Source organism: Adiantum capillus-veneris, chromosome 9 (genome assembly GCF_014529385.1).
Source record: "Adiantum capillus-veneris isolate H3 chromosome 9, ASM1452938v2, whole genome shotgun sequence".
Taxonomy (NCBI): domain Eukaryota; kingdom Viridiplantae; phylum Streptophyta; class Polypodiopsida; order Polypodiales; family Pteridaceae; genus Adiantum; species Adiantum capillus-veneris.
In genome coordinates, this window is record NC_140939.1 from 107372923 (window position 1) to 107393569 (window position 20647).

At 40.2% G+C, this 20647-nt stretch overlaps 1 protein-coding gene across 1 annotated transcript; it reads left to right on the forward strand.

Moving 5' to 3' along the window:
- The first annotated feature begins 216 nt into the window (after window positions 1–216).
- LOC147450947 (uncharacterized) lies at window positions 217–727 on the forward strand. The gene has a single exon (XM_086520834.1). The coding sequence runs from the start codon at window positions 269–271 to the stop codon at window positions 725–727; it is 459 nt and encodes a 152-aa protein (XP_086376960.1). The 5' UTR covers window positions 217–268.
- The last annotated feature ends 19920 nt before the right edge of the window (window positions 728–20647 follow it).

Below are 20647 nucleotides of genomic sequence, written 5' to 3' on the forward strand. Positions count from 1 at the left end.
CAACTCTCAGAAATCAATGCCCACAGACATGCAAGAAATTCGATCATGATTTTTGGGAGGTCAAGCTCGGTGATGTTGATAGAGTTTTAGCGTGGGATTGCAAGCGTATGACAGGTCTCGATCCTGCCACTGTTTCAGTGGCTACAGTTAGACGAATATGCACGGACTAAGGCACAGATTGCTCTCTTGCTTTTGCGGTGCGTGCATCAAAGGTCAATGGAGGAGGTGTGCCAACAGAGATCATGTGCAGGGGTGTGTATACTTGCAAATGCAACCCACAGTTAAAGATGAGAGCAATGGAGAAGCATCAAGCGAGGATGAGGATGAATACACCCCCATGTATGCTGGCCACTATGATGACCTGAGCGATGCCTTGATGGTTGGCAAGAACTTTGTAGTGGATGCAGAGGAGGCAGGTGTAGACTTGTACATCCTGAAATGTACCAACACAAAGTGCCTGGCTAAAACAGAGGAAAAGGATCAATGGCACACCATCATTAAGAAAAATTTGTATGTGGTTGAGGGCCTATTGTACGACAAGGTAAATGGCCGAGATGATACTTATGTCCTTTTGGACAACAATCCCACTGCTCTAATCTACTCCCATATGGTGCGATGCATCAGGTTTTCCATGTCCCCGAGGGAAGGTGAGCATAATGTATATGATATTTCAAATGACATATTTGAGCAAACCTATAACAACATGCCCCCAGAGGAGAACTTGTAAGATTTATCTCTATAAATTTGGCTTGAGGACTTGGCCAACACTTTTAACAATAGATAGCACTTTTTTTGTGTGAAATAAAACAGAGGTAGTGAACTATACTGAAGAGAGTGAGGAAGGATTACATCAAAGCTAAAAGGGGGGGAGGGGGGGGGGGTCACCTGACTACTTCCCTCTAAAATTACAGCTACTCAAACCTGCTAAATAAATAGCACTTTTCATGATAGAGTGATAAAAGACACCTTTTAAAACACTTGAAAGCACTTCTGAGCACTTGACGAGTTGACCAACACTCTACCAGCCCCTTGAACCACTTTACTAACTTCAAGAAGGCCAGCACTTTATACCACTTGACAAGCACTCTAAACCACCTGACACGCACTTTGAACCACTTGACCAACCCCCCTAAACCACTTGGACAACACTTTGTATGACCACCACTTAACAACCACCTAGACCACTTGACCAACTCTTTGGACCACTTGACCAACACTTGCAAGCACTTTGTACCACTTGGACAACGCTGTGAACCACTTGACCACTTAACCAACGCCTAACACCCAATCCAGTTGACAACAACAGAAACAGCTGACTTGCAAAATTCTTCATAGTATATTCAGGTTTAGATACAAGGACAGTTTTCTTTTAAAGGAGTTAGCTTTTTCAAGGAGTAAAGTCAACTAGTTAGAAGACTGCTCTGGCCATTCTTGCCGTCGTGGCTGCTTATAATTGGTTGCTAGAGGAGGTGGCATTTTTGGTGCAAGAATTTTTTGTTGTGCCCATACATTTCTATGTGCCAAATTTCAGTCCAATTGTGCAAGTGCATCCTTCCTGGCATCAAATGGACATTCCTTTATAGTCTTGGCTCTGTCAGTAGTCTCAGCCCACTGTATTATAAATGAGACAACTTCCTCCTTGAGGAAAGTTTCCCACTGCCTCTGATTTTGCTTTTCTATCCCAGGTAGAATGACAAAGTTATTAGGATCATTGAAGTACATCTTACAAATGGAATCATCCAACAGTAAAGTGTTAAGACTTATTGAACTTAGGAAAGAGGTGCCAAAAGGTTTCTAATTTTTTGAAAAACAGTTGCTTTGGGGGGTTTCCATATTTCCAACTGCTTACATGGTAGCAGTTTTGTGCCAACCACCCACTCTCAGACAACGCTTGGCCTGAGATAGGCACTTGTCCATACCCTTCTCAAGATTGTGGCAGGCGTGCGACGACCACACAAAAGTCTCTGCTATCTCATTGAGTCCAAGCAAGAGTAATTCTCCATCATTTCGTACATAGTCTAGGTGACGTTATCATCCCCCTTTACTTTGTCAAAGTACAACGTGTTTAAATCTGGGGGTTCCAATACTTTGCGCTTATCATGCACACAAGAAAGCACATTGTCGATGTCTACAATTATTGCCAAATCTCTATGGATTGGGAAGCGCGACATTGGTTTGTAGCAAGGAAGCTGGTGATCAATGTGCTCTACCTCATCAGTGGGCAGTGGGGGTTTTGATCCGACCACACGAATTTAAACTACAGAGCACAAATGGACAGAAACTAAGAGAGAATACTTAAATTTATATTTCCAGGAATAAAGATACAACACTGTGATCTAAAAAAGATAGCATGAAAAAAAAAGATACAAAGCTACAAGAAGCTAAAGCTTCTTGCATTGTTTGGTTTTTCGGGGGAGTATGCCAGTACTCTTTTTGGGGTCTTGGGAAAACTCTTCCTCCACTTGCTTCTTTGTCTTCTTTCGCATCTCCACCGCTAAAAATTGTAGGGTTGATTCCATTTCAGGATCCTCTGCCTCAGTTACATTGTCCTCTTTACAGGCATCAATACCTGGGCAACATACTGTGAGCCAATGAACGCGGTGACCATGAGTCAGATATGGGAGGAGACAGATATACAAAACTGACATTACCTTGGTTGCTTGCAAACAGAGTTGTCTCCTTCAGAATGTCTTCCTCACCACTTCCCACCCTTAAAGTTCTTGTACTTGAGCAGCATGGCGTCAAGGTCAAAGACTTCGTCCACATCCTGCATGGAGGATGTGGAAGCTTCTTTCTCAGCCACTGGCTGAGCTGAACCAACACACACAATTAGTCTCCAAGACATATTAGCATAAATTCTCTTGTGTAAAATGACCAACCTACCTTCAAGCTCCTCATAAGAATTCCCAAGTGCCCAGCATCTTGCTATATGGGGTACCTCCCATTTATAGTCTGGTATAACACACTTAGAATCAGTCACGCTGACCATGGAAAAGCAGAATGGATGGTATTTGTGGGCACACGGCAGCTGAAAGACACCCACTACATATTTTCCCGATAGTTCTTGACCATACGCCACACAATTTCTAGACAATAAAATAGTATCCACACTAAGGCTTTAGACTTGGAGGTTGGAGTGGGCACTAGAAGGGCCCTGCCCTCTCTTTTCATGAACTTGTTGGACCCCTTCATGAAGGAGGCCTACCTTATGAACTCACCAAGCTCCTTGTCCATTTCCTAAACTATTTTCTGTACAAAATGAAAAACAAAGGAAGATTATTTCACAACCAACCATCATGGGGTACATGCAGGCCCTAGCAGTCAGCAAGCATTTGCAAGCACCTTGGAGCGCTTGCTGGAACATTCAAGTACTTGTAGACACTTGCAAGTGCCTGCAAGTGCTATATATGTCCACTTGTAGCACTCTGAAAGGAGCTTTTGAGCACTTGGAAGCTCTTTTTAGCACTTTGAAGCATTTTCAACCATGTGAAAAATCCTGCAAATGCTTGCAGGGTGCTCTGAAGTGATTATAGAAAGCACTTTTAAGCACTTTGAAAGCATTTTGAAGCAATTTTAAGCACTTTGAAGCACCTTCAGGCACTTGTAGGACTTTGCAAGTGGTTGAAAGTGGTTGAAAGTGCTTTAATGTGCCTGCACAGGTGGTTCAAAGTTCTTGCAAGTCCATAAAAGTTAGGTACTTTCTAGCACTTGCTTGGAAGTGCTTGCAGGTGCTCAATCTATCCACTTGCATCACTTTGAAAGGAACCTGCTAGCACTTGGAAGCTCTTTTTAGCACTTTGAAGCACTTTCAACCACTTGCAAACTCCTGGAAGTGCTTGCAAGGTCTTGAAAGTGTTTGAAAGTGCTTTAAAGTGGGTAAAAGTGCTTTGAAGTGATTGCAAAACGTACTTTCAAGCACTTTGAAACCATTTTGAAGCAATTTTAAGCACTTTGAAGCACCTTCAATCACTTGCAGGACTTTGCAAGTGGTTGAAAGGGCTTCAAAGTGCTTTAATGTGCCTGCAAGTTGTTTAAAGTGCTTTGCAAGTGCATAAAAGTTAGGCACTTTTTAACACTTTTTAGCACTTGCAAGCATTTGTAGGTATTTTGGAAGTGCTTACACGTGGTTTAAAGTGTTTGCAAGTGCTAAATAGTCAAGCATTTTTTAGCACTTGCAAGAACTCTCAACCACTTTTAGCACTTTCTAGCACTTTATACAATTTAAAGAAAGAGAAGACTGGAGTACCTGCATGGCTGACACCTCCCCCTTCATCCTTGCAGCATCATTGCATCCAAAGAACTTGGAGAGTACCCTTGTAAGGGCTCTGATTTCAGCCTCGTTTTTGGCAATTGCAACTGCGTTTTTTGTTGGAGAGGCTTTCAGCTTCTTCACCTCCTCTCTGGAGTGATGGATGCACAAGCTGAGGAGGTACCTTTGTTGCACAACCATAAGTCTCGCTTTGCAACCAAGACTGTCTTTGTAGACGTCACCTTGTCTTCTGCCTTGATTTCCTTTTGCTCAAGGTCATTGGCAAGATTATCCAGCCATGTTGTGTAGACGGATGAAAGACTGTCCACATGTGTTGTAGAGGGAGGCTAGACGCCACAAGACTTTCCACAACATTCTCTATCAGTCCTTCAAATTTGGGGGCTTCCTTCACGCCATAATCGGACATGAACTTCTGTGTTTTTCAATTGAGCCCCCCTTTCTGGCTCTTGAAATTCTCTAATACTTGATCCCCAACCAAAGCCCATACAATCTTATGGCTTTTGGGGTCTGCTTTGACAGCATCACAGTATTCATATGCAAACCCCCTCGCAAACCTCGTCATGAGCTCATCGTTGGATGGGGCAGCCTGGTAGACCTTCTCATACAGAAGCCTGCATGCATCATAAAGGTGGTCATGCACCTGGAAGAGGAAGACCTTACTCTTCTTCTTCTCTAGCACCTTGAACACTATTGACCACTGTTTAGGTGGCAGGTTCTTGTCTGTTAAATCCTTGGGCAGCTTGCCCTCCATGCTCATTCCATATTCCTCATACGACTACAATGCAGAATATCAAAACTTGGAAAGTACCGGATACTCCACCGATGCTGCAAGCAAAGCCATGGAGAAAAATGGTTTGCAGCCAATGCTAAAAAATAGGATTCTTTTTCCATGCATTGCCATGTGGCGCATAGACACGACCAAAATGCAATGTAGAACTCACCTTTCTAAGCATATTTTTCAGTCGACAACATGCATTTGGAGAGGGAAGTTTCAGTGATCATGTTTGTTGTTGGGGTCTACAGCGTCGTGTTGGTTGCAAGGGACTGCTGTGTCATGGTTGTTGAAGGCATTTGTTGTGTCGCATGTGTCGCAGGGTCTGCTGTGTAGTGGTCATTGTGGGGGTCTGTTATGTCGTGGTGTTTGTTGCAAGGGCTACTTGTTGTACCATCTCTGTGCTTTGAGTCGGGTTTTTGTGCTTCTTGGAGGAAGTGTTCTTCTAGGGAGTCATCTCTACAAAGGGTGCTGCTGCAGCCTTTTATGCTTCCGTGCAGGGGGAAATGGGGGTAGAGCTCCACCAGGGCTATGGCCGAGCGCAACGGGTGCAATGGGGGGTAGAGCACAATAGCTACATCATGAAATGGGGAGAGCACGAGCTATGGGAGCAGAGCGAGAACACAAGTACAGGCGGGTGTCCAAGTGACAAGCTAGTTGCGTGAGAGGAAAGGAGAAAGAAAACAAGGAGTTTCTAGGCAATGATGACTGTAAGTTCAAAAAAAGGGGACCCACTTCACCGCATAATGATTCGCATGCATCTAGATTATAGGTACATAACTTATACTCGATGAAAATTTAGAAATTCTCTCTCTCTCTTTTCCCAAATTCGGAAAACGTTGAATTTCCCTGCACCTAGGTGCTACTGGTGGTACCACCAAAGGTACAAAAAGTGGTACCACCTAAACATGCTTTGACCCATATACACTCCCTCTTCTAGTGTGCTATCTTAGTGTAATTTTGTGTCCAAGGGTGGCCAAAGGTTTCCAGCAGTGTATGTTTTCTAGTGGTTTTGTCATAACACATACCTGGAATCTACCATGAATATATGAATGTACCCGGATCTTCTTCTCAATAAGTACATAGATGGGATGAAGCACATCCACTGGATTTTGTACCCTTAAGGCTAAATTCTACACAACATGTATATCTCCAGGAACCCTTGCAGGCCTAGTATTGATAGTAGTATACCATTGGCTCCTCAACTTGGGATTCAATGCTAGTAGTTTCCCAAATAAAATATTAGCCTTTTGACTTTTTATATCATTCACTAGGTCATATTTAGGATGACTACTGATAGCCGTTTTTCGGCTTTCCATAATTTCCATAGTAAGCTACCTCACCCTATCAGATCACTCAAACACTGTGGCTATGCCTACCATTTCACTGTACATAGGCGTGTGTGAGTTAGGGGACTTTTCCCATATCTTCTTAAAAAACCCTCAATTAGCTAGTCACTGGGCTAGTTGAGCCAAAAAAATAAAATAAATAAATAAATATAAGTATATTATGGCCCATTTGTGTGTAAATATTTTATTGTACATAGGGCCTAAATAAAATGATTTTTCATAATTATTTTGGTATTTATTTAAATATTTATACTTAGGTGTGTGTTATTTATGCTATGTACATTGACTCACCATTACCATATTTTTTCTTATCATTTTGCATACTCTTTATTCCATATAAAAATAATTTCATGCAAGCTTCTTTTATTTTTGGTGTAACTCCATCCCTACAAAAATCCAAAAAAACTAGTTTTATTTATGTTTTTTCACTATTGTGATTTTTCCTTCCTACATCTATTCTCTTTTACTCTCATAAATTAGAACACCAAAAATATTCATCTTTTTATGGTAGACTTATAATGAGAGAGATTTATTCTGACCCCTTTATATTTTTTCCGCTTATATTATTTATATTTGACATGTATATATTTTTTTAGACCCCTCAATATTTGATTTTCTTAGTTGTACTATTCACTTATATCATGATCTCAACAATATCTTCAATTATAGACCTACCAAATAGGTCAAGGGTATGTGGCATGCATGCATGCACCATGGAGAGCTCACTCTTGGAGGTATTCAAAAGAATCATCCAAAGAAGGACCTCCCAAGGACCTTGTGCAGTGGAAAAAACACTCGGTTTTGCTGAATTTTTAAAGATCACATGCTCCCAGAATTTGAAAAGGTGAAACAAAAAAAAGTTGTAGCTGGTGAGCTGAACTTTCACCTCAAAATTTTTCATATTTTTTTGAGCTACGAGCTGTGAGCTATGATTTTATTGGTTGACCCCATTTTGCCCATGCTATGCAGCCACACTCCCTCTTCCACTTTATCATTTTCCTCTTTCACACACACTCCTCCCTCTCCTTCCCACTCCCAAACCTGCAACTCCCATGTCCTAACTCACCCTCTTCACCATTGCCACATCTCTCACACCTCCATAGCCTTCATCCTCCATTTCTACACCCTATGTGTCCCCCTTTCTCTCTACATATATGTCCATATTACCATACTCTCTTCAGCTTTGTAAAGAACTTCAAAAAATCAGAAAAAATCCAAGGATAACCTGTGAAAATGAAGGCTTTCATCATGAATTTTCCAAGGTTTGAAATAGCATAGCTTCTTTGACACGCGCTGCTTCGCCATGCTGACTGCTTCTTCTTGCGGTGATGTAAAGAGGTGAATGTCAACTTCTCCAAAGCTTCAACCTCTCTTTACAAGCTCATCTCTTCTCTAACTTTTCTCATCATATATCTCACCATTTGGTGAATGATTTTGTAAATATTTTGTAGTGATAATTACTAACTACTAACCATTAACCTTATTGTAAAATGCGCCCTCTACTAGAGTAGGCATTCCCAAATTATTCACTCAATCCTCTCTCCTATCATCCTCAATAATTCTCTTCCCTTGAGCCCACATCCATGTGACTCAAAGTACAAGAGAGACCCACCCTCATTAAACTAAAAATAAAAATATGGATAATCTTTTATTCCTTCAAATAAACTTGATTAGGCCTAATCCTAATCGGGTCTTCTAAAACCTATAAATAGAGCCCTTATCTCCCTTGTAAATCATCACATGATCACACTACACCACACCATTCTCAACACATAACACACCACTCTTCAAGCCTAATTGTGTAGAGTGTGTGCATCGTGAGTGCTCTATTCGATCATTACACATAGGTGCATGGAGAAGCTTGAAGTTATTTATGCCATCTAGAGGAGTGGAGTGTATGCCATACTCTTCACCACACTTGTAGCCTACTCTTGTGCATAAATAAGATTTAGAGTTTTGGGTGCAATTGTATGCTGCAACTACGACTCTTCTCTCCAAATTGACTTGATATGTTGGCTAATCATGTGGTTGAAGGTATATTTTCCTTGACGTTTGTTGTGCCATTTCATGCTTGGTGGTTTGAGGGCTTGTTGAATTGTTTGCCTAAAAGGTAAATTGTAAGAGGGTAGGGCTCCCGTGACCCTAAGACAATTTGTGTATTGGCAACAAGGTCAATTTTTGTGTTGTCTCTCTATTTCTCATCAAGCTTTGTGTGCATCTAGTCTTTAAGGCTAAGACTGAGTTGGTCAAGTTGATTTGTGCTCTTTACCTTTCTCTGGCGTGGTGAATGTTTGTGTTTGGTGTGTGTGGCTATCTTGCATTCCCCTCTCTTTGTGCGTTTGAGTACAAGGAGATATCACGTGCGTCCTAGTTCGCATCTACAACTAGGTGGTGCCCCTTTTCTTGTTTGGTTTCTGGATGTGGGTTGTTGTTGTCTCTGATTGTGCTTGCCCCAGCCCCAATTGAGCAGCACGGGAGCCTCGAAGGGTGTTTAGAGGCCTCTCTTCTTGTTGCCCGCCCCGGACCGCCTCAAATTGGTGCCCCCACTGAGGACGGCTTTTGTATTTTTGTGAAGGCTCAGCCTTTAGCATAATCAAGTAGCTTGCATGAATCACGAGAATTTGTATGATCCCTTCATTCCCATTGCAAGGCAAAAGGTACACATAATTGTTAGTGCTAAGTTGCAATTTCAACGTGTAATTCGTAGAATTTTAGGTCCTCTTAGGTTGGCAGAGATAAACGCATCAGTAAATCCTTTTATTTTGCCTCTCATTAGGTACGACCTTAGTTTGGACGTCTATATTTTTGTTTTGTTTTAAGAATTAGGTCATGCATAGACCATGGATAATGGCCCAAGAATGTAGGTTTTCCCCTTTCATTTCACTCCACACATTAGAATAAACATTGCAATTAGTAGAAAATTCCATTTTCAACAACGTATGGTGTTCATGTTTGGTGCCCAAAGAGTAGGAGAAATTCTCGCATCACCAAACCCTGTCATCCTGCCTCTTATTGATTATCATAGGTCATTTGATGTGAATATTTTTATTTTGTTGTAGAATAGATTGCAATTTAGAAAACATTATTGTGTAAATTTTTTAAGAAAGAAAAACAAAAACGTGTTGTCACTTTGAAACCGATTCAATGGAGGCCCAACGCCAAATGTTTGGATATCCTCTTTTCTTTGGAGAGCCTGGAGAGGATGTAGAATTATTTCTAGTAAATTTCAAGATGTCTTGTTGTATCAAGAGGATAGTAACTGATCAAGAACATGTAGAGATGTTTGAGGTGGTCCTTAGGAAAGATGCTAGCACTTGGTTTGACTCTTTGCCTGAGGAAGTTAAAGGGAATTACACAGAAGTTGTGAATCATTTCAAGAGATACTTCTTTAATCCCCAAAACACTCAAAAGCTATGGCAAGACATTGTTTCTTATAAGCAAAAAGACTTAGATGAGTACTACTTGTACTAGCAAGAATTTCTACGTCTTTGGGCTGTATGGGTGAGAAATGTTGCTAACCCTGGTGATGGTGCAGAGTTCCTAAAGAAGGAGAGGTTCATAGCCGGACTCTTTCTTGACTTTAAGATAAAAGTTGAGGCCGGTGCACCTGCTACCTTTGAAGCAGTTGAAACTAGGGCTGCTGAGAAATATAGGAAACTCAAGTGCTTAAGGGGGGAGGTTCCAATAGCAGGTCTTAGACCCAAAGGTAAGTCACAAGCATCAACATCTAGGGAACTTCCTGAGGTAACGGCGGAAGTGATTGAGAAGTTAAATCTTTAAGTAGCTTGTCAATTCACCTTGCACAAACTGTAGGTCCAAAGGGACAAGCAAAGAAGTCTGAAGAGCGAGATTCACGACCTAGGAGAGTCTTTCAATGTTGGAATTGCGGTGAGTCTGGACATGGGATGTATAATTGTCCTTGGCCCCGTGGGGAGCCAGGGAGACCTAACTTGAATTACCCAGTGATGAATGCAGGAGAAGGAACTAATCAGCAACCACGGCTTCTACAAAGGCCAAATGGAGCAAGACCACCTCCACAAGGAGTGGAAGGAGTTCCACCTTTTCCAGACCCAAATGTGCATGTAGTAGAGGTGACAAACTCAAATGAGGTTGACATGGAAGCAAATGGCATTAAGCGTGGCCGAGGAAAAGGTAAAGAGAAAGAAGGAGTCACATCACAAAGTGATCATGGACGAGAAAAGAAGGCAAAGGAGACCAAGGAAGCTAAGAGGACTCGAAGTCGTATCAATCTCCAAGACTTCCCTCTTGGACATGGTATGGCTCCATACAACCTATTGGAAGACATGAGAGGTAAGGGTCCTGATATCTCATGGCCTCAGTTTCTTGCATTATGCCCACAAGTTAGGAGGGATTTAACGAAGGCAGCTAGCACTAGGAGAAAGATAAAAGAGAGTGTGCCTGTTGTAAAAATTGCACATACTGAAATGAATGAGGATATTACACATGTGCTAGATCGTTACATCAAAGGAAGATTGGTTAGGAAAGGTCTAGTGGATGGGGGTGCACAAATTTGCATCATGACAGAGGGACTCATGCAAAAACTAGGCATGCACATCCATGAGACACCTGAAATTAAAGTCAAGATGGCAAACAATAGCAAAGCTAGGTGTGTAGGAATTTGTAAAAATGTCTCTGTGGAGGCCTTTGGCATTAAGAAGGCGGTGGATTTCTATGACATGTCTACCAAAGGAAATGGTTACCCGTTTATCCTAGGGAGACCATGGCTAATGAAAATGCGAGCTTTGTAGGATTGGGAGAGTGGAAAGCTAATTTGCAGGAATGACAATCATAAGAAGGTTGTCTTTGACATGAAGGAGAAACGCCAAGAGGAGCTCCATGAAGAATCATCTCAAAGTGAGACGGAGGAAGGCTGGACCGATAGCACATCAGAAGGAGAAAGTAGCGACAGCATTACTGAAGAGGAGTCTTCCATCGAAGTCATGGGGGTAAGGTTTAATCCAAACAACCAAGAGACCTTTTGCCCAGGTTTGGAAGAGGTAGGTTCCCAAGAGAACCAAAATGTCCAAGATGAAGGAATGTTAGAAGGTATGTTGTCTACAACACTTACAAAGGACGAAAGAGAGGAGTTCAAATGTGTGCTAAGGAAATTTCCTAGGCTTTTTGCTAAAGACTACACCGATGTGCGTGGAGTAGATGCTGTTCAACACAAATTGAGTTGAAGCCAGAGGCCACACCTAAGGCTCAAAAGCTACGAAGGCTAGGAGTCATCAAGGAGCAAGCTTTACTCAAGGAGGTAAGAAAGCTTCTAGCAGCAAGTTTCATTTATCCAGTGAAGAATTCAAAGTGGGTCTCTCCCGTTGTTGTCACTCCTAAAAAAAATGGCAACTGGAGGATGTGTGTGGATTACCGTCCACTCAATGAGGCAACAAAAAGAGATCACTTTCCCCTCCCATTTCAAGATGAGATACTAAATGAGGTAGTTGGTCATGAGAAGTACACTGTGTGTGATAGCTACTCGGGTTACTTTCAAATAGGTATTGCATTGGAAGATCAGTTAAAAACAACCTTCATCACTCCTTGGGGTTGTTATGCTTTTAGAGTCATGCCATTTGGTCTGCCAAATGCTCCTGCAACTTTCCAACGCTTCATGAACATGGTGTTTCAAGCATTCTTTGGAAAGTACATTAGGGTTTTTATTGATGATTTTTGCATTTATAGCTCAAAATCAATTCATCTACAAAGGGTAGAAGAAGGTTTAAAGAAGCTCTACGACATGGGAGGTCAACTCAACCCCGACAAGTGTCACATAGGTGAGGATGAACTGATCTTGCTTGGTCACAAGGTTTCCTATAAAGGTATTAAGGTGGATCCAGCAAAGACAAAAACTCTCATTGAGCTACCATCACCAAAGAGTCTTAAGGAGGTCATCTCATTCATTCAAAAGGTTAAGTATATGTCATGCTTTATTCACTTGGATTTGGAGTTGCTTCATCTTTTGCAAAAGTTGACACAACAAGTAGAATTTGCATGGTCTTATGAGCTTGAAGAGTACTTTTGTAACATTAAAGTCATTTTGTCAGAGCTACCAACACTCATGCCTCCTTGTTGGGAGTACACATTCTTTGTTAGCTCTAGTGTTGGGAAGGAAACAATTGGTGCAGTTTTATTACAACACGATCCCCACAGTACCAGGACGCGACCCATCTACTTTGCTAGTAGGGTCATGAATGCTTTGGAGAGAGGCTACACGGAGGCAGAACTCATGATGCTTTCTCTTATGTTTGCGGTGAGAAAGTTTAGATCCTACTTGCTACCAAAACCTTTTGTAATTCTTACTGCAGAAAATTTGTTTCATTGGGTGTCATCTCAAACGAATCTTAGCACTAGGATCTCAAAGTGGATTATGGAATTACAAGAGTTTCAATACTCTGTCAAGGTAGAAGATAGTGTGCGTGCACAATTGGCAGGGATCCTTACTTATAGGGTATGTGAGAAGGAGATTAAGGTGCCTGAAGTGAAGACCCTACCATTGCCACCACCTAAAAGTATTCCTAATTCTTTTACCTTGTTCTTTGATGGAGCTTTTCGACGAGCCACAGGAAAAGCAGGGAGAGGGCTTGTATTGCTCAACCTAAGTGGAGAGGTGGTCATGAAAGAGAAGGTCAATCTACCAGGTTCAACTAGCAACAATGAAGCAGAATATGACACACTACTTCATGGTTTAAAGATATGCATTGGCCAAGGTATACAACGTCTCATGGTAAAAGGGGATGCACTTCTCATCGTGAAGCAAATTTTAGGCATTTGGGCATGCAAGAATGAAAGCCTAAGGACAAAAGTTCATGCCATTCGTAGACTGTTTAATCAATTTGAAGAAGTGCAACTATATCATATTCCTAGGAAACAGAATGAAGATGCCGATTTACTTGCACAACAAGCAGTTACATGTGTTGAGAAAGAACTGTAGGTCATCATGGTGGCAGCAACTGTCAAGCAACCGAGATACCAGGGATTGGAGTCATTGACTCCCATTATTAGCTACATTTTGGAGGGTGAGTTTCCACAAGACTTCACGAAGGCTCAGAAGAGGAGACTCATGAAAAAGGCAAGCGCGTATCTCTTTTTAGAAGGATCCCTCTATCAAAGTGGGAAGGATCAAGTGTGCAGAAGAGTACCAACTATTGAGGATATCCCCGCCATTCTAAAAGGTTTGCATGAGGAAGCATGTGGTGGTCATTTTGCACAGGAACTCACTGCAAAAAAGATTTTGCTTGTTGGATATGTTTGGCCAAGCTTGCACATTGATGTTCAACATTGGTGTAAAAGCTATCACAATTGTCAGATTAATGGAAATAAGCATCTGTTACATGGTACACGTCAGTTAGTCCTTGCAAATGGTCCATTTGAAAAATGGGGCATTGATGCTATGGGTCCTCTGCCTAGGACAAAAAATGGTAAACTCTACATTCTAGTGGCTGTAGACTATATGACTAGGTGGGTGGAAGCACAAAGTGTGGCAAAGGTAAATGAGAAGACAGTGAGAAAATTCGTCTACACTCACATTTGTTGTAGATTTGGCACACCTTTGGAGATTGTTTCTGATAATGGTCCAGGGTTTAGAAAGGGATTGCTCACAGAAGTCTGTGAAGAACTTCACATTCTACATCGTCACTGTACACCCTACTATCCCCAATCAAATGGTTTGGTAGAAAAAGCTAATGGTGCCATTGCAGGCATCATTAGAAAGATGGTGAAAAACAAGACAAAGTTGTGGGATGACTTCTTGGATGGTGCCTTGTGGGCGTATCGAACCACATATAGGGAAGCCACGGAGTTTACACCATTTCACTTGGTCTATGGTCAAGAGGCTCTCCAGTCTATCGAGCTCAACATTCCAACAATACAGCTTCATGGGAGAGGTGCACAAAATGATCAAGAAGCATGGATGAATGGACTTCTTACCTTAGCTGAGATTCAGTGGAAAAGAGAAGCAGCATACGAGTGCTACAAGAGGAAAGCTACGTAGGCGAAGGAGAAGCTCGACAAGAAACTAAAGGACAAAGGCATCAATGAAGGAGATCTTGTGCTAAGGTATGACAATCAATTCGATAATTGTTTTGATGCCAAATTTGAAACTAGATCGCAGGGGCCATACATAGTTAAGAAGGCTTTCAATTCAAGTTACTATCAACTTATGGACTTGAATGGGAAAGAGCACTCGAGGAAGGTAAACGGGTATCGCTTGAAGCGCTATTTGAGTCGCCTTCTACCAAAAGATCTACCAAAGAACTGTCAAAAGGCAGCTCTCTCATATAGGTATTGTTACATGAAGCATGAGTGTAACTCCAGCCAAAATTCTGAGGGGCCAAACAATGAAGATCTCGTCAAGGACTCTGAAGCACTATCTTTGGAAAAGATGCTCTATGATGGTACATGAATATACCATCATCCTGGGGGAGGGCTAATGATAGCCATTTTTCGGCTTTCCATAATTTCCATAGTAAGCTACCTCACCCTATCAAATCACTCAAACATTGTGGCTATGCCTACCATTTCACTGTACATAGGCGTGTGTGAGTTAGGGGACTTTTCCCATATCTTCTTAAAAAACCCTCAATTAGCTAGTCACTGGGCTAGTTGAGCCAAAAAAATAAAATAAATAAAAAAATATAAGTATATTATGGCCCATTTGTGTGTAAATATTTTATTGTATATAGAGCCTAAATAAAATGATTTTTCATAATTATTTTGGTATTTATTTAAATATTAATACTTAGGTGTGTGTTATTTATGCTATGTACATTGACTCACCATTGCCATATTTTTTCTTACCATTTTGCATACTCTTTATTCCATATAAAAATAATTTCATGCAAGCTTCTCTTATTTTTGGTGTAACTCCATCCCAACAAAAATCCAAAAAAACTAGTTTTATTCATGTTTTTTCACTATTGTGATTTTTCCTTCCTACATCTATTCTCTTTTACTCTCATAAATTAGAACACCAAAAATATTCATCTTTTTATGGTAGACTTATAACGAGAGCGATTAGTTTTGATCCCTTTATATTTTTTCCACCTATATTATTTATATTTGACATGTATATATTTTTTAGACCCCTCAATATTTGATTTTCTTAGTTGTACTATTCACTTAGATCACGATCTCAGCAATATCTTTAGTTATAGACCTACCAAATAAGAACAAGGGTATGTGGCATGCATGCATGCACCATGGGGAGCTCACTCTTGGAGGTATTCAAAAGCATCATCCAAAGAAGGACCTCACAAGGACCTTGTGCAATGGAAAAAACAGTCGGTTTCGCTGAATTTTAATAGATCACATGCTCCTTGGATGTGAAAAGGTGATACAAATAAAAGTTATAGCTGGTGAGCTGAACTTTCACCTCAAAGTTTTTCGTATTTTTTTGAGCTACGAGCTGTGAGCTATGATTTTATTGGTGGACCCCATTTTGCCCATGCTATGCAGCCACAATCCCTCTTCCACTTTATCATTTTCCTCTTTCACACACACTCCTCCCTCTCCTTCCCACTCCCAAACCTGCAACTCCCATGTCCTAACTCACCCTCTTCACCATTGCCACATCTCTCACACCTCCATATCCTTCATCCTCCATTTCTACACCCTATGTGTCCCCCTTTCTCTCTACATATATGTCCATATTACCATACTCTCTTCAGCTTTGTAAAGAACTTCAAAAAATCAGCAAAAATCCAACGATAACCTCTACAAATGAAGGCTTTTATCATGAATTTTCCAAGGTTTGAAATAACATAGCTTCATCGACACGCACTGCTTCGCCATGCTAACTGCTTCTTCTTCCGGTGATGTAAAGAGGTGAATGTCAACTTCTCCAAAGCTTCAACCTCTCTTTACAAGCTCATCCCTTCTCTAACTTTTCTCATCATATATCTCACCATTTGGTGAATGATTTTGTAAATATTCGTAGTGATAATTACTAACTACTAACCACTAACTTTATTGTAAAATGCGCCCTCTACTAGAGTAGGCATTCCCAAATTATTCACTCAATCCTCTCTCCTATCATCCTCAATAATTCTCTTCCCTCGAGCCCACATCCATGTGACTCAAAGGACAAGAGAGACCCACCCTCATTAAACTAAAAATAAAAATATGCATAATCTTTTATTCCTTCAAATAAACTTGATTAGGCATAATCCTAATCGGAACTTCTAAAACCTATAAATAAAGCCCTTCTCTCCCTTGTAAATCATCACATGATCACACTACACCACACCATTCTCAACACATAACACACCACTCTTCAAGCCTAATTGTGTAGAGTGTGTGCATCGTGAGTGCTCTATTCGATCATTACACATAGATGCATGGAGAAGCTTGAATTTAGTTATGCCATCTAGAGGAGTGGAGTGCATGCCATACTCTTCACCACACTTGTAGCCTAATCTTGTGCATAAATAAGATTTATATTTTTGGGTGCAATTGTATGCTGCAACTACGACTCTTCTCTCCAAATTGACTTGATAAGTTGAAGTTAGTTATGCCATCTAGAGGAGTGGAGTGCATGCCATACTCTTCACCACACTTGTAGCCTACTCTTGTGCATAAATAAGATTTATAGTTTTGGGTGCAATTGTATGGTGCAACTACGACTCTTCTCTCCAAATTGACTTGATAAGTTGGCTAATCAGGTGGTTGAAGGTATATTTTCCTTGACGTTTGTTGTGCCATTTCATGCTTGGTGGTTTGAGGGCTTGTTGAATTGTTTGCCTAAAAGGTAAATTGTAAGAGGGTGCTCGGTGAGAGGGCTCCCATGACCCTAAGACAATTTGTGTATTGGCAACAAGGTCAAGTTTTGTGTTGTCTCTCTATTTCTCATCAAGCTTTGTGTGCATCTAGTCTTTAAGGCTAAGATTGAGTTGCTCAAGTTGATTTGTGCTCTTTACCTCTCTTTGGCGCGGTGAATGTTTGTGTTTGGTGTGTGTGGCTATCTTGCATTCCCCTCTCTTTGTACGTTTGAGTACAAGGAGATATCACGTGTGTCCTAGTTCGCATCTACAACTAGGTGGTGCCCCTTTTCTTGTTTGGTTTCTGGTTGTGGGTTGTTGTTGTCTCTGATTGTGCTTGCTCGATCCCCAATTGAGCAGCATGGGAGCCTCGAAGGGTGTTTAGAGGCCTCTCTTCTTGTTGCCCGCCCCAGACCGCCTCACTACGCTGAAGTTAGAAATCCATTTTCTTGATTCTGTGATGTTTGCCTATATTGATAGTCTTTGGATGCTCTCTGCCTTCATCTACCTTCTGTTTTCCTTCAAAAGATTTGGTTTTTCAATGTCTGTGTCTCCCTTTATCCCCGTGTCCTCTTAGTAGCCAAAACATCTAAATCGTGCTCATCCACACCAGATATGTGAAGTCTATGAAATTTATCATTACTTGGTGGAGCTGACAATGCAAGATTTTAAATTGGTTGCTCCCTTTGATCGTTGAGTGTATGATAACAAAGGTAAGGCCACTAGTCTTAATTTCTTTGTCATAGGTCTTTGCTTCATCTCTACCTATACGTACAGTTATTCAGTGACATTAAGACCCTTATTTTTTGCAAAAATCTCAATCACTTCATACATTTCAAATGAGAAAACTTCCACAGCTTGGCTTCTGTCTTGCTTATTAGAGGCCATTATATCCTCAAGCTCGTACATAGTATTTACATAAGAAACCTAATCAAGAAACGTAATCCTCAAGCTCGTACATAGTATCTACATAAGAAACCTGACCAAAGAAACTTGAAATACATGCACTATCCTCTATAAAATCCATTTTCCTCATTTATTTTTGTACATTAATTATATGTTGACGTTCACTTGTTTTCATATGTCAAGCTTCATGAAATTGATTGATCCATGCTCACTTAACCCTTAAAAATCTATAGAAAAAACATATCCTCTATTAAGAATTTTTACTCATCTTTGACATTACAAATGGTCACCGTCACATTTGGACAAGCCTTGGATATATCTCTTGATGAGTAATTTGTAGCTTTAATCATCTAGCCATTGTTTATGTATATCTGCCACTTGCCCTTCATGCAGAGGCTCTTCAATAAAAGATTGATTTCAAAGCCATGATCTATCAACACAACATATGGTTCCTCAAGGACACCCACTTTGACTAAATCTATTGTTGTATCTCTTTCTTAATGACTTTTGTTGTAGTGGCCTCTATGTGAGGCCCTATCTTTATCATCATCATCATCCACAAATACATGATTCTTTCTCACATAAGATTGATAGCATCCTACCACATTGTCATCACATTCCTTCTCTTTTATATATGACTCTTGTGCCTTCAAAAAATCGCCCTTATCCATGGTGATCATTGAGGAGTAGACTCAATAAGAGTTTCTCTCTTCCTTGTTATGATACCCATAATATCCTCAAGACAATCATGCTTGGTTATGCCAAATACTTTCACCCAAAGTAGCTCAAATTTATTTTTCAAAATCCTTTCCTCCAATCTCCGTTTAATTTGTGGTAGCTTCAATGTTGGACTGTAATCTGTAAGCAAGTACTTTTGCTTTTGTTTTTTCCTTCTCTATCTTCTTTCTTGTAGATGCTTCCTCCATAGGAACCTCACCAGAGGAGGTAATTGTGGTGAAGCCTCAGAAGAGTAGTATTAAGCTCAAATAATAACTCCAAATGAGAAACTATTCATGGTGCTTTTATTTAAACAATTGTCAAAAAATACATTCTTGGTACTTGTAACCTTATATTTGGTAACAAGTTACAAGATTGATAATCAAAGTGCAAAGCTAATCCACAAAGATTAATTGAGCTCATGAGAATAACAAAGATATATGATGATTAATGATCACATATTAGGATTTGCTAAGAGTAGGGCTCATGAAGCAAACATTTTGGTAGTCAATTTTGACATAGGAGTAAGTACCTTTCAAAATTATTAATCATCCACAAAGAAGTACTTAAAAAAAAGTAAGGATATCATACACAAGCAAAGAAATGAGGCAACATTAACTAGGATGCAATAATAACTTTAGTATTGTATGGTGCAGTTGTGAAAATAATTGCAAAGTTATCAAAGTGCAAATCCCATTTTATTACATCATTACTAATAGTTATGAGCGTACACCATTAGACCAATGGCTTTTGGAAAAGAGTAAGGAGCCAGAAATTTGATCACTCATGATCGTGGCACGAACATCATGGGAATGGATACTATGATTCCATTTTTAGATGCGTGGTAGCATTTCTAATCATATACATGTAGATTCTAATGACCGCAATAGCAATCATTGCACATATTAGGCAGAGTATGAGAGCGTTCGAGTAGCGACAACCTTCATTTAAAACGTGAGTATCATAGGTTTTTCTAATGAGGTGATATAAAAGTACTTGGTACGTAATTTTGTATTAATAGCTTTGACTTTTATGAAGGTGGATGCATTACCAAATGCATCCTCTGTCTACTCCGATAGGTCATATGCAAGAGTCCTACAAGATGGAGATCCTTAGTGGGATGCCACTCCCAAAGGTGATTCATATTATGTAATTGCTGCCTTTTGAAGTTAACCATAAAGATTTTGTAGCAACAGAGAGAATGTGTGATATTTATTCTTTTTGTCATAGGAAATTTATCCATCGTATCCATCAATAAAGTCATCATGATTCTCTGAGAGTCCTTCGATCACGGTTCCCGAGGCTATAATCCCTTTCATATTCATCATCGTTGTCATGGTCTTATTTTTTGAATTTTGGTATCTATTTGATTCTTTTGTGAAATTAGTGCAAGCAAGAGAGCCTCACATTGCACCATTGCTCCAAAATACCTAGAATTAGAGTAGTCCCATTTATAAATTTCAAAAAATTTACATTTGAAGCTCATGAAACCTACAAACCATAGAGAAACTTTGTAGAAACCTTAAAACATAGCCGATTTGCTTCTAGATTTTTCCATGTATAAGTTTCCAAGTTTTAGAAAAAAAAATATTTCTAATGTTGTTGGTTGTGGATAGATTTAGAAGTGAAACTAAATATAAAATTCCCACTATCCGACCGGAACGCGCTTCATCACTATGAAACTAAAGATTTGATTATTCATATTGATTGGATTTTAAATGATATGTTACCATATACATGTGCTAGTGATGTGTGTGAACACACTTAGGAGGCATCATGTGTGCCACTTATGTACTTAAGAGGTGTCCTACGAAATCTTTGCAGTCTATCACTCCATATGAAGCATGTCATGATAGAAATC

What these genes read in the sequence shown, in the direction of transcription:
- LOC147450947 (XM_086520834.1), top strand. Translation starts at nt 269, where the DNA reads ATGCAACCCACAGTTAAAGATGAGAGCAATGGAGAAGCATCAAGCGAG.